The following is a 12,643-nucleotide window of genomic DNA, read 5'->3' as shown; positions in this document are numbered from 1 at the left end:
AAAGATAATAGCAGTGAAAACAGAGTCCTAGAGAGCACAGAGATAGTGGAGGTGTGTTAGGATATCTTAGGGCGTTCGACCCAGAATTTATTTATAGGCTCTATTCGGATGATCGACAAGATACTAAAAATATGAGGTTTTGAATTGTTTTACAAACATTGTAACCTAATCCAACAGCGCACCTCGCCTCACCCGATCCAATTACGCCTTGCTTTCACGTATCCGATGTAGAACTAAAACAAAAAAAAAAAAATGATAAAGCATGTCAACCAACTAAAATATAGAAGCTAAGGTTAGTTTTATTTTTATAAATTAAAAACTTCAATTGTACGGTCTCAGGATGGGCCGTTATTTTCTTTTCTTGTCTGCTGCTCTGCATAGTTAAATTCTTTCTTTTTTCTTGATATGCCGACTTGTAACCGTCTGGATTATTTGCTCGGCTGTTACCCGTCTATTTTCAGCGGGCGGCGAATCCGAGCCGTATCATGCGGGATTCGAACGAGAGTAATGGTGGTGATGACGTGGCATCTCCATGAGCTTCACCTCCCGGCGCTCTCCTCCTCTGGGGTTAGCTGGCTCTAGGGTGTGGGTTTGGGGTGCGCGGTCGAGTGCTTGTTCCCTCGGATTGGAGCGGATTTGGGGCCGCCGGCGGCGGTGGACGGGGCGATGCTGCGGTTTTGGTACCAGTACCAATCCCACAAGGGCGGCGCGTTCGCTGCCCTTCTGGTAGTCCTTCTCCCGGTGTTCTGCCCTTCTCTTTTCTTCCCTCTCGGCCACGCCTCTCCTTCCATCTTCTCGGTGAGTTATGCCCTTTATCGCCCTCTTTCTCCCATCTGGAATCGTTGTGATTGAAGTAATTCAGAAATTTAGTGGATAGTGGTCTTTATTATTACAAATCTGATGTGATTTCTTCGTTTTTGGAGTTGTGAACGATTCTATCGTCATACAGGTTCTATTGTCATACAGGTTTTAAATTTGTCTCAGTCACTAGCCACAGGATGCATTTATAATATTTTATATTACTAATAATTGTACTTGTCACGCCCCCGCCTCTGCGAGGCACGTGAGGCACCTAGTGCCCACGTGGGGGCCACATGAGGGGGGAACACGGGGCTCCCCTGCTAGATATTGTCCGGTTCTGGGGCTTCACGCAAGCGTCCTTCACCCCTCCCCGGTTTTGTTTTCCACCCAAAACGCATCTGCAGGATTTGGAGACACCCGCCTCATATGCCCAGGCTCTAGAACGAGTCTTTCCGATGTGGGACTATTGGGCCTCACACCCTTCCCACCATCGGACAAGAGCCGTCCTCGGCTCTGATACCAAATGTCACGCCCCCGCCTCTGCGAGGCACGTGAGGCACCTAGTGCCCACGTGGGGGCCACATGAGGGGGGAACACGGGGCTCCTCTGCCAGATATTGTCCGGTTCTGGGGCTTCACGCAAGCGTCCTTCACCCCTCCCCGGTTTTGTTTTCCACCCAAAATGCATCTGCAGGATTTGGAGACACCCGCCTCATATGCCCAGGCTCTGGAACGAATCTTTCCGATGTGGGACTATTGGGCCTCACACCCCAAATCCGAAATTCTACTTTGTGATAAGCACTCTCTGAGCGAGACTACTTTGGAGCTCGAGAATGATATTATGGTTACATACCTTCAAAGTTTGAAGGTTCAAGTAAGTTAATTTCGAGGACGAAATTTCTTTTAAGGGGGAAAGAATGTGAGAGCCCAGTTCATTAACCGGCCCGCATACAGCTAAACCAGTGGGCCAGGCCTATTGGCCGTTGCGGCCTCTAACTCTTCGGGGGCTATAAAAGCTTCGAACGTCCTTCCTCAGCGATAGGGTTTTCTGAACCTACGTTGATGCCGCCGGAGAGGGGCGTCATAGTTCATCCCCGAAGCCAGGTAAGCCCCTGACCACCTTGTTTTCTTTCCTGCATTTCCTCCTCCCGATCCACATGGGAGGATAGATCAATTACAAAAAAAAAAAGAAAGAAAAGAAAAGAAAAGAAGAAGAAGAAGAAGAAGAAGAAGAGGAAGGGAAGGGGAAGGGCTTTACCTGTGGTCTTCGACGGCGGATCCATCGCGGGAAGCGGTCGCAGGCTCAGCCACAGCCGTCCTGCGGGCGCTGCTGGCCGGTCGCGGGCGTCGTCGGCCTCGGCCGATCACCTCCCAAGCGATCCGGCATGGAGGTCTTCCCCTTTTGCTTCGCGGGAAAAGAGGGGAGATCTAATGAATCGTGAAAGGAAAAGAAGAGAAGAAGAAAAAGGGAAGAAGGAGAAGGCCAACCGTCGCGGCTTTTCTTCTTCTCCCGTGCGCATCTCCTCCGCGGGAAGAAGGAGAGGGCCGATCGCCATGGACGCCGCCGGCCATGGTTCAGCTCCTGCAGACCTCGCCCTCCTCCCTTCGTGGGAGAAGAATGGAGAAGAGAGGAAGGAGGAGTCGGGAGAAGAGAAGAGGAGGAGAAGAAAAAGAAAGAAGAAAGCAAGGGAGAAGCTTCGGGAAGAAACAGGAAGAGAAGAAAAGAAAAGGAAAGAAAAAGAAAAAGAAGGAAAAAGAAAAGAAAAAGAAAAGAAAAGAAAAGAAAATAAAAAAAAAGATAAAGGAAAGAAAAAAAAGAAAAAAAAGAAAAGAAATAAAATAATAATAAATAAATATAATAAAATAAAATAAAATAAATAGTAAAGTTGAGAATAGCAAATAATTGATTTTATATGATATTAATAGGTACAGTGGAGTTGCCCAACTGTACTTAGGGATTCGTGAGCGAATCAATGTAAGTAATCTTGGCACTGATCTTAAAGTTTTTAAATTACTGTTTATTCATCATTATGAAAATGTATTGCTTATGATATATTTTTCTCAAAACTAGGATCAAGTATATGATTGCATGTAATTCATGAATTTGATTAAAGAGCATCCTTCATGAATATTTGATGGTGTATGAGTTATGAAATTATGATTATGTTAGACTGTATGAAAAATGATATTTGAGGCATGTTTATGCATTTTAAATTATATAATGCCATTTATCATTTTCAAACCTATTTATGATGATTATGATTTATGAAAGAAAAAGAATATGATTTATGAACTCTCAGATAGCTATGACCACCTCTAGAAATAGAGGCCAGTCGACACCCTGGAGCTAGCATCCAAAGAATAACAGGCCCTCTGCTAACGGGTTAAAGTTGGTAACGAATAACAGAATTAGTCGACTAAGATTAACAGGCCCTGTCACGGGATTATAGTGACCATAGCAGCACATCCGTCTGAGAGTATGTTTTATAAAGTATGGATAAATGGCAATATTTTTATATGACTTGCATTATCATGATTATGAACTTTTATGGATAGAACATGCATTGCTTTATGACCTGATTTGTGTATATCATCTATAAAATGTTTTATTTTACATCAACTGTTGGCTTTTTAATCACTGCATTGGCATAATTGTACTTGATCCAATAAGATAGTACCTGGTTACTTACTGAGCTGTGTAGCTCATACCTTTTTATCTACTTTTTTTCCTACAGATGATTAAGACCACTAGAAGCAGGGAGCTTGATGTTATTCAGGGTTGGGGTAATTGAAAATGTTATGTAATAATCAGATTTTAGAAGCTCTGTACTGTTCCAACTTCTTCACTAATGTTATGACATTAGTAAATGAAACTATTTATTTTTATTATGAAATTTTATGTGGCTTCGTGTTATTGTGTGCATAAGATAGCAATAGCACGGCCGTGTCATGATCCGGATTTGGGGCGTGACCGTACTTTTGGCTTCGGCTTTGAGTTTGGGAAGTATTAGTAGTGTGCCACGAAAGCATCACTTTCGCAATTCTAGTGTGGTGGAGTATTTTAGTCAGTAGAGAATAGTAACATGGTTAAATCTTAGATGCTTACATCCTATGGGGTCACATAACTATCAGTTGGCTTGTTTGTGCAAGAATAATAGCGCTAAAGTTTGATGTGGTAACTTGCTATTAGGTTATATAACCATCAATTAGCTTTTATGCACCCTAAAACTTTGTTTTGTAGTATCTGGGCCTGGTTGGTTGTTAATCAGTCGTTAGCAAGAGGAGCCAGAGAGCTGGATGGTCTGAGGAAAGAATTTCTTTGGGCTACATTTGATCTGTTTGATGTACGGTCTTCCCATGAATTTACTGTACTTGAGAAGGATTTGATTTGGTTGTGGGCACGTTAATTGAATGAGTTACTTTGTGAAGAGGTCGAAGTTCTTAGAGTGTAGACTATTGTTAATTAGTTATTTTGTATAGGGAACTATTTGATTGTGGGTGCCATCAAGGGCACATTCCAAACCTGATTAGCATTCAATTTTGGATATTTGGTTCTACATATCACGCTTATTTTTAGATTAAGGTTTGGTAGGTCCCCTTTTTCATTTAAACATATTAAGCAAACCGGCTTTAAATCCACGCTCTCAGGTATTGACTTGATATGAGAGATTGCAGTTTGTTCATACACTGGTCTACATGTATTTTTGGTCCAGACCCAGCTCCAGGAAACATAGAGCTAGTTGACTGTGTGATCCCAACCCTGGCTTATGTTGTGCTTTCAGTTTGTTGTTTAATTTGCTAAGATGTCTGGAAACACACACAGAGGAAGCAAAAATGAATTTCAGGGATTCTCATGTATGCTGCAGGCTTAATGTATGTATGGTTGGTTTTGTAAATTTTGAAGATTGTGTGGACCATATACTTAAATGACTAAATATCTAGTTTCAGTGGTTTGAGTTGGTTAACTCTTTTTTCCAATGTTTTAGTAGTTTGTTTCGCAAGCAATGAACTGCAGACAGTTTTAATGCATATAGCTTTTGTTTGCAATTGTAATTTGTATGCATGTTTTCTTGCTCAATGGTATTTATGGTTCTTCCACTTATGATTCTCGTATAATGGAGGAAATTCTTTATTCCAGGAGTGGAATGCCCCTAAACCTAGGCAGATGTCTCTTCTGATGGGTGCTTTACAACGCCAAATAGTGAGTAAGCTGTTGAATTAGCAGTAAAATTCTTTCATTGAGCTTATACATCACTTTGCATCCATGGCTCTGATTTTTTTTTTCCTTTTTTTCCTATAGTCGGATGAGCAGAATTCTGAGCTCTGGCCCCCCTTGGCACACAAAAGATGGGGACCATGTATTGAAACTGAAAACAACCCTGGTAAGTACCTGATAACAGCAAGAGCTCAATCACTTTCCCAACTTAAGTGGTAAGTTAAAAAAGAGGTAGTTTTAGGTACTTTTTTGCTTTTAAGCAATATTTGTTTGATCTTCATGAAATGCTTATCTTTCTACAGACATTTTATTTTATTTTTAAATTGATTTGCAGTATTGATACCTACTAAGTCATCTGATATATTCAAGTATTCCTTGATGGCGGGTTGAACCAACAGAGAATGGGGTAGGCTATTTACATCATCTGAGTCATCTGAGTGGACATCTGATATATGAACATATGTTTATGGATAAGAGAAGCCATATTTGTTCATTTTCTGGGAAAGCAAGCCATGGTTTACGTATCGAATATTTTTGTCTTATAGATTTGTGACGCAGTTGCTGTTGCTAAAATTTTAAATGCAACCCTTGTGATACCTCACCTTGAAGTGAATCCTGTTTGGAAAGACTCAAGGTACCTCTAAGTAACATCTTGTTCTTGTTGTTCTTTCAGTTGCTAAGTAGGGCATTTGGACTACAAGCATTTAAATTAACTTGCATTTGCTGCTGCAGCTCCTTTGAAGATATTTATGATGTGGATCACTTTATTAATGTGTTGAAAGATGAGATATCAATAGTTAGAGAATTGCCTCAAGAATTCTCATGCAGCACAAGAGAGTATTATGCTTTGGTTATTCGAGCTACTAGAGTTAAAACTGCATCAGTTGATGCTTCAGCGAAATGGTATATTGAGAATGTTGCTCCCCTTCTTCAGAGGTTCGTAAAAATGATGAATATTATATTGGTAGCTGACAAATAAGTTACTGATAAAACTTTTACAGTTATCTAAAATTTTATGTTTGTTCTCATTTCGTTTTATTATTGTCTTGATCATTCTTGATGTTAACTCCTGTATTGCCAGATATAGTAGGTTACCATTTTTATTACTGTTTGGTTGGTGATGGAAATGATGAAAATTGCTATTCTGAATTATTTGGGCCATCTGATTTTGGAAGTTAGCAGCTTTGTCATACCTGTATTGCAGGTTGCAACATCTTTATTCATCAAGAAGAAGATTTAGTTCTTGATAAGATGGCTCATGTTTGCATGAAGGGTTAGGTTTGAAACAATTTGATCTTAGTCTGTATCTATCCGAGTTAGTGAACTTTAGTGAACTCTGTGAGAGGAAGTCTAAAGCTTGACCTTTAGACAACATTGGCTTTGGTTTTCTAGAACTACCTAATATGGTTTTCTTTTCTTCCTTTTTCATGGTTTTTTCTTGCTGGTTCTGTTGTTGTTTTCATCCTCTATTGACACCCATCCCAAACATGACCACATTGAGTATTGAGAATGCTCTTGGTAGTTCATCTTTGCTTGTCATGGGCATCAAAAGTCAATCGTTCTGTTGAAGAAATGCTCTATGACATTGTTTCATACAATTTTCTTCTGGGTTTGCTTGGACACATTTCTTCCCTTATGTTGATTATTCTTCTCTATTGTTGAGTTGCAGAAATTGGCTAATCTTCATCAGTCTTCTTTTCACGTGACTGAACCATTTCAACAAATTTTGGTTCCCTTCACTTAAAGTGATGCAGCTGATCAGCTCCTGTCATGGATTCTTTTCTAAATTTCCTCTTTATAAGCATCCAACTCGACATTCTCATCTAATTTTTGCATTGCATATGCACCATTTTTTGCCCCCTAGCATAGTGAATGATGACCCTGGGTTGACTACAGGTTCTTGCCATTCTTAAACCCGAAATTCAGGATAAAGCTTTCCTTCCATTGTCTAAGTACATCCAAACGAAGAGAGATTGGACCTCCAGCCTACCCATGGAATTGTATATTTACACGAGGCTGTATTGGCTTTTAGGACAATGGATTACAGTGGAGGCTGACAATAAATCTTCAGTTAATAACAATGGTATATTTGTAAGTTGTAACCTTTCTTATAGAATGGTATCACCATACAGATTCATTCATTTGGCATCACTTTATTCTGAAATTATATCATCTATGTCATTTGCCCTCATATTTTCATAATTTCTTGTACTTATTCTATTCCATTTAGTATCCATGCCTTGTCCTTGTGGATCCTTTCATAGCTTTATCTACTTATTCTATCCCATTTCATTTGCTATATACATGTGACACCAAATGTCCATTTTATTACTAATATGTGGTTTTTTTCTTTTACTTTTCCTTTTTTTGGTGGTTAGAAACTGTTCCGCAGATATTTCTGTTCAAGGCTTTTCTAGATACTTTAGAACAGGGAAGCAAAACAAAGTCTGATAGACAAATCAATGATGATACATTGAATCAGTTGGGCCAGAATGCATGCTTGGGACTTCAGCTGGCAGGCCACAACCAATATCAGTCGGATGGTCTGAATTTGATTTGTGAAAAGAAGTTCAAACCTCGAGCTGAAGTTAAACTACAAGAAGCAAACCTAGATTTCCAAATGAATGGCTTTGAGCTGCCCAGGCCCAGATATGATGCCAGTATTCAGATATGGACTTCTACCTGTGGTCCGTGTGGTCTTCCTGTATTTGCTAAGAACTCTTACCCCCAAGTAAGTTCTTGTGGATTTACTTTATAATTTTGTTTATGTCAATCATTTGCTAAGATCATTTGATATTGGTAATATGAACAACTAAAATGGGGGAGCTATGCAAGGTGACAACAGTAAGCATAAGAAATAATATGGCATCACGAGTAACCAAAGCTTTTGAATACTTGAAGTACATGAAGTAGCAAGTACAACTGAAGTAATTCGTACAAAGTATATGCTTTTCAACCTTTTTTTGATGTTAAACTCAGCAAGCATGGTTTTGCTGGTGACTGGCGTTGGCAAAAGTTACACTTCAGCTGCTGGCACAGATGCAGTGCTTTATTCCCTTTTCCTGCTGAAGCCAATTTTAGTTGCAGTCACATGGGCATGACTATGAATTGCCAAGCATTTCTGCCAGACATTCCTTGTCATATGATCATATTGATGTTTTTCAATATGACACCCCTTTTAATGATAAACTGGGAAAATGGCATATGACTGAATCAATCAATTTCAGAATCTACATGCTTAAGCCTTCATTTAACATTGGGCATATATTTGCAATCTCAGCATGCATGCATACATTGTTGAGTTCTTAATACTGCATTTTTCATGTCTTCATGTTACTTCCTTGGCTTATTTTTTCTTGTAAGGGTGTTCCCCTAGTATCTTAGGTCCCAGTTAAATTATCATCATAAGAAACATGAAATGCAAAACAAAGTTCCAAGCTGGACGCATAACATCTAATGTTCTGACGTATTAGGGAAGAAACTGAATATATTTATGTGTTCCATTTGCTTCAATTAATATTTTTCAGTGATCGTGTAGTATAAAGTTACTGTGACTCTCCGACACATAATTTTGACAGGTACCAAGCTGCTTCCTAGGAATGCATGCACAGGTGGATTGCTAGGACTATGGTTTCTGAAAAGCTCTTTATCTGGATGTGAATGGCCTTGTCTTCCTGTTGCTGATGATTACTTAATCTACAAATTGGTCTCCAATTTCAGTTTCTATTGAGGTTCGTATTACTTTCCTTGCAGCAACCAATAGGACTTCATGACTTGTAGCATAGTTGCATTGCGAACTTGGTACAAGCAGGTTTGACGGCATTTACTGCTGCTGATTGGCACAACTCTCCAGCTGTTGTCAAGATTTTTCCCCTTCTCTCTTTTTTCATACAATCATCGGAAAAAAGGGTACATATACTAATGGTAATTATGTTCTCATTGTTATGCTTGTTCAGCAACCTGGCCAGCATCAAAAAAAAAAAAAATTACATACTGCTTCTCGGATCGTCTTAGTTATCATACCTCTTATCTGGAAAGATCCTTGTAAATTATATTATAATTGTCTCCTCTTGGCCTGCTTACATGGCCAGAAAGTTTTTGTTCTTGTAAATTATACACAAGCAGAAAAGCTTCAAAGCCTGTAATACATGTAAAAAGAGATGCCCCGACAAACTGACCGGAGCTGTAAACTAAATTCAGGTGTAACTGAAATTTATATATCCAATTCTCTTTCAATACTTTAAATGTAAGGATGCTTCCTGTGAATCTTAATGCTTTAAGAGGATCGATGGTCTCTCCTTGCAATTCCACGCTCTGCATGATCAGTTTTTCCTCATTTCTTGATCAATGAATATCCACTGCAATCCTGTATTTGCTTCTTATTCTCTTAACTATAGTTTGTCATTTGAGAAGAACATCGAATAAATTTATCCTCAATAAGCGCAACTAAAGGTGAAAATAGAGAAGAAGATGTAGATGGCATTACAATAATATTCAATATCCCCTGTACATGGCAGTTTTTTTTTTCTTTTGTTTTACATAGTGGCCCTTCTGACTCAAAAAGGCCATCTTACCCTTCTGTTACACAAGACAAGAACCTAGCCCCGGAGTGTTTGAATAATGGTGTTGTGCCATGGGTCAGAAAGGTGTTGCAGGAGGTTGTCAAAGGGACCTTGACCAGTAACATTGTGCTGAATAATAAACCCCAGGAACGCCAGCATCGCCAATCTCCCTGCAGATCAGTCAACCCAGGACTTAGCAATCCACACTATAAAGAAAGCTTTTAATGGGTGCTTTGATGCTGAGAGGTTACCATTTGCGAGCTCCTTCTCCTTGGCCTCAACCGTGGGGTCGAAGTTGAGGGGGTTGAAGATTATGCCCCCAGGATAGCCTACCTCATTGGGTGGCAAGCTGTAGTTCTTGAAGATGGGGTCCTGGTTGACGCAGCCTGGGTTCTTGATGTCCTGCCACCTTCTGATCTCCACGTAGTGGAACAGGATGAATTCGATCACGAAGAGGGTGGAAGATGATGCGAAGTATTCAGCCTTGCCGGCGTCATACCACTTGGGCACGTTGATGATCCCGATCTTCGTGAAGACCTCCGGGAGGAGCATCCCGACGACGCCCAGCATCGCCCACCGGCTATTGACGAGCTCCGCCTGCACGTACCACTTCAGGTTCTCTGGATCCTCAGCTAGTCCAAGTGGGTCGAATCCATTGTCCCCGGGGAGGCTGCAACAAAAATTACAAGACAGCTTTGAGAAGATCGTTAACGGACCAAGTAACGGTAATGTTGGTCGAACTCGCAATTGGATTTGAGACATGGTATTGACCTGCCATTTAGGTAGGCAGGTGAAGGCAGGCCCGGGAGCCACTCGCCCTTCTTTGCCTCCACCTTGAGTGAGGTGGTGGTCTTGGAGCGTGCTGTTTTGGTGGCGAAGTCTCGGGCGAGTTTGCCGGAAGAGCCTGTGAGAAACCTGGCTTTTGATGCCTGGGGCCGGAAGACGGCAGCCGAAGCCTGAGTTGTGACCGTCGCCATCTTTCCGACCAACCGACCGATGAGTTCCGGCGAGGGATCAGAACTGCCTGATGATGGTGTTTTAGTCCCTCTTCATTCCTTTGTATTTCGCTGGAGAGGAAGCTTTGTGGTCTGGATTCATGGATAGGACGCACGGTTGATGGTATGAAGTTTGGGAGATCGAACGGGTAGGATCTGCATGGGTTTTAAGGGAGCCAATGAGAACTTTTGGTCCTTATCCCTTCTTATCTGAATGCAAGATCCCAAGTATTAGTTGAAGCCCTGCTATTGGCCAGAGAAAGCCTCGTGGGACAACTCTGATGGCGATTCCTCTTTCGATGCATAACAAGCGACTGACTGGTTCTGGTTGTTCTTGCTGAAGGGTTGGGCTAGAAAAATCTTGTGGGCCTACCAGTTCCGTGGCGTAATGCTATTGGTGGCAGATAATGGACGGCACTCAACCAGGAGGTGCAGCTAATTGTTGTCTAGGGTGTTCATGATCTGGTTTGGATGGTTGTGATCTTACGAACCCACAATGGGTTGGGATAAGGTAATCTGGCCTTAGAAGTCATGGTCCGGCCCAGCCCATGAAACATCCACAAGTTCCCAATTTTGTATTATTGCTAACCTGAGCCCAGCCCAGAAATTTTATGTTAACGTAGTCCGCAGAAAAAGATTAGGGTCAAGGTTTAGTAAAATGTATGGAAGTAGCCCAGTCTGCTAAGACGCTGGCCCAGTCCACCAAGCACCTGGGCTCTCCGGAAGCGGAATCCCCCGGCAAGCGTTCATCTCCTACGGGGACCGTTGAAGCCGAATCAGGTGTAAGCTATCAAGGTTTGAAAACACGGCATAACATAATCAAAAAAAGGAAACACTGTATAACTGCAATGAGAACCGCACATCATTTTTTTTGGAATTAGCTATGGTGCTTCTTAAAATCTTTGCAAGATAATTTTATAGGATTAGGGCTACGCTGGGATTAGGGCTCCATAAAAATTTCCCCTGATACCCACTAATAATCAGCGGTTAGGATGAGTCTCCACTTCTTAATAAAAATTAAAGTAAATTATAAAAACTTTTCTGAGATTAGGGGTAAATTATATTTACACCCAATAGTATGAAAACCTAGGCTTACTCCCTTGAGGTTTATTTTTATCCAATACTTTAGCCGATAATTTAATGGAATGCTAGTCAAAATCATTAACTTTTAATGGGACCCAAGTGCCACATTAGGAACAGTTTTAAAATGACAAATAATATTACAAAAAAATCCTAAGGTTTATATTTATTACACTTATACCTAATATTTTGTAAAACCTCCCGTTACACCCAGTTAAATTGATAGCATTAATGAAACCATTTATTGATTGTAAAAAATTAAAATTACCCCTATAAGAAAATAAAGCTCCTCTTTCACCATCCTGATTCTCCGATCTCTTTGAAATCTTCCATCTTTAAGAATCTTCTTCTCTTCAAGATTGAGTGGCTAGAATTTTTTTCTCGCTTCACCACCCCACCATGAGCGTTCCTTTCCAACGAGCGACGTACAACAAGCTTCCTTTCTAACCAGCATCCGATGATAAGCATATTTTCTGATTAGGTTTTGTTCTCGCTTCTTCGCCCAATATGTCATAGAGATCAGAGATGTTGGTGTATCATTTATTGATTATGAGTTCTACTTGTCCAATACGTATATATAATTCCTTACTATTGTCGTTGTGGATGAGGATTCCTATGTCTGTATATAAAATTATGATAGCTCTGGCAGCCTATAATCAAAAGGATCCAAATCCATACATGTGCGAAAACTCTTTTTTCTTGGAAGGTGCATCGATTATGTTTCCATAGTCTGGCTTGGACCATGAACAGACTGGCTTAAGCAACAAAACTTTTGATACTAGTTTCTTGCAACAAAAAATTTTAGACGCATCCACTTGCCTGAGAGATCTAGATTGCTTTTTTTTGGTACATAGCTCTTTTTGATAATTCATCAAGATCAAGCTTCAGACCCATGGCGACTTATGGTTGTTTTTCTTCTTGGATGGTTGTTATATTACTTTCAAAAGTATATTTTATTTCTAATCTCAAGAGGTTTTTTGTAATTTACTC

The 12,643-nt window shown here is 40.5% G+C and overlaps 2 protein-coding genes across 3 annotated transcripts; one reads left to right on the top strand and one right to left on the bottom strand.

Annotated features, from left to right (window-relative positions):
* Positions 1-436: 436 nt before the first annotated feature.
* Positions 437-9,564, top strand: LOC120110992. 2 transcript variants are annotated; one of them, XR_005512134.1, is made up of 7 exons: positions 437-798; positions 4,939-5,001; positions 5,101-5,182; positions 5,351-5,422; positions 5,562-5,650; positions 5,749-5,952; positions 7,395-9,564. XR_005512134.1 is itself a non-coding variant. In XM_039127217.1 (4 exons), exons 2-4 carry the CDS (start codon positions 5,859-5,861, stop codon positions 8,637-8,639), a joined length of 492 nt encoding a protein of 163 aa, XP_038983145.1. In that variant the 5' UTR covers positions 5,432-5,650; positions 5,749-5,858; the 3' UTR covers positions 8,640-9,564. The 2 variants fall into 2 exon arrangements, 1 of the variants encoding a protein (XP_038983145.1); XM_039127217.1 differs by lacking the exons at positions 437-798; positions 4,939-5,001; positions 5,101-5,182; positions 5,351-5,422 and having other exon boundaries at positions 5,432-5,650; positions 7,395-7,747; positions 8,595-9,564.
* LOC103702942 (chlorophyll a-b binding protein 4, chloroplastic-like) lies at positions 9,470-10,729 on the bottom strand. The gene is made up of 3 exons (XM_008785593.4): positions 10,350-10,729; positions 9,830-10,248; positions 9,470-9,748 (listed from the first exon to the last, which is right to left on the bottom strand). The coding sequence occupies exons 1-3, from the start codon at positions 10,553-10,555 to the stop codon at positions 9,615-9,617; spliced, it is 759 nt and encodes a 252-aa protein (XP_008783815.1). The 5' UTR covers positions 10,556-10,729; the 3' UTR covers positions 9,470-9,614.
* Positions 10,730-12,643: the final 1,914 nt, after the last annotated feature.

The sequence above is a fragment of the Phoenix dactylifera genome, chromosome 6, assembly GCF_009389715.1.
Source record: "Phoenix dactylifera cultivar Barhee BC4 chromosome 6, palm_55x_up_171113_PBpolish2nd_filt_p, whole genome shotgun sequence".
NCBI classification, from domain to species: Eukaryota; Viridiplantae; Streptophyta; class Magnoliopsida; order Arecales; family Arecaceae; genus Phoenix; species Phoenix dactylifera.
The sequence above is the reverse complement of the archived record's forward strand: the minus strand, read 5'-3'. Positions and strand labels throughout refer to the sequence as shown.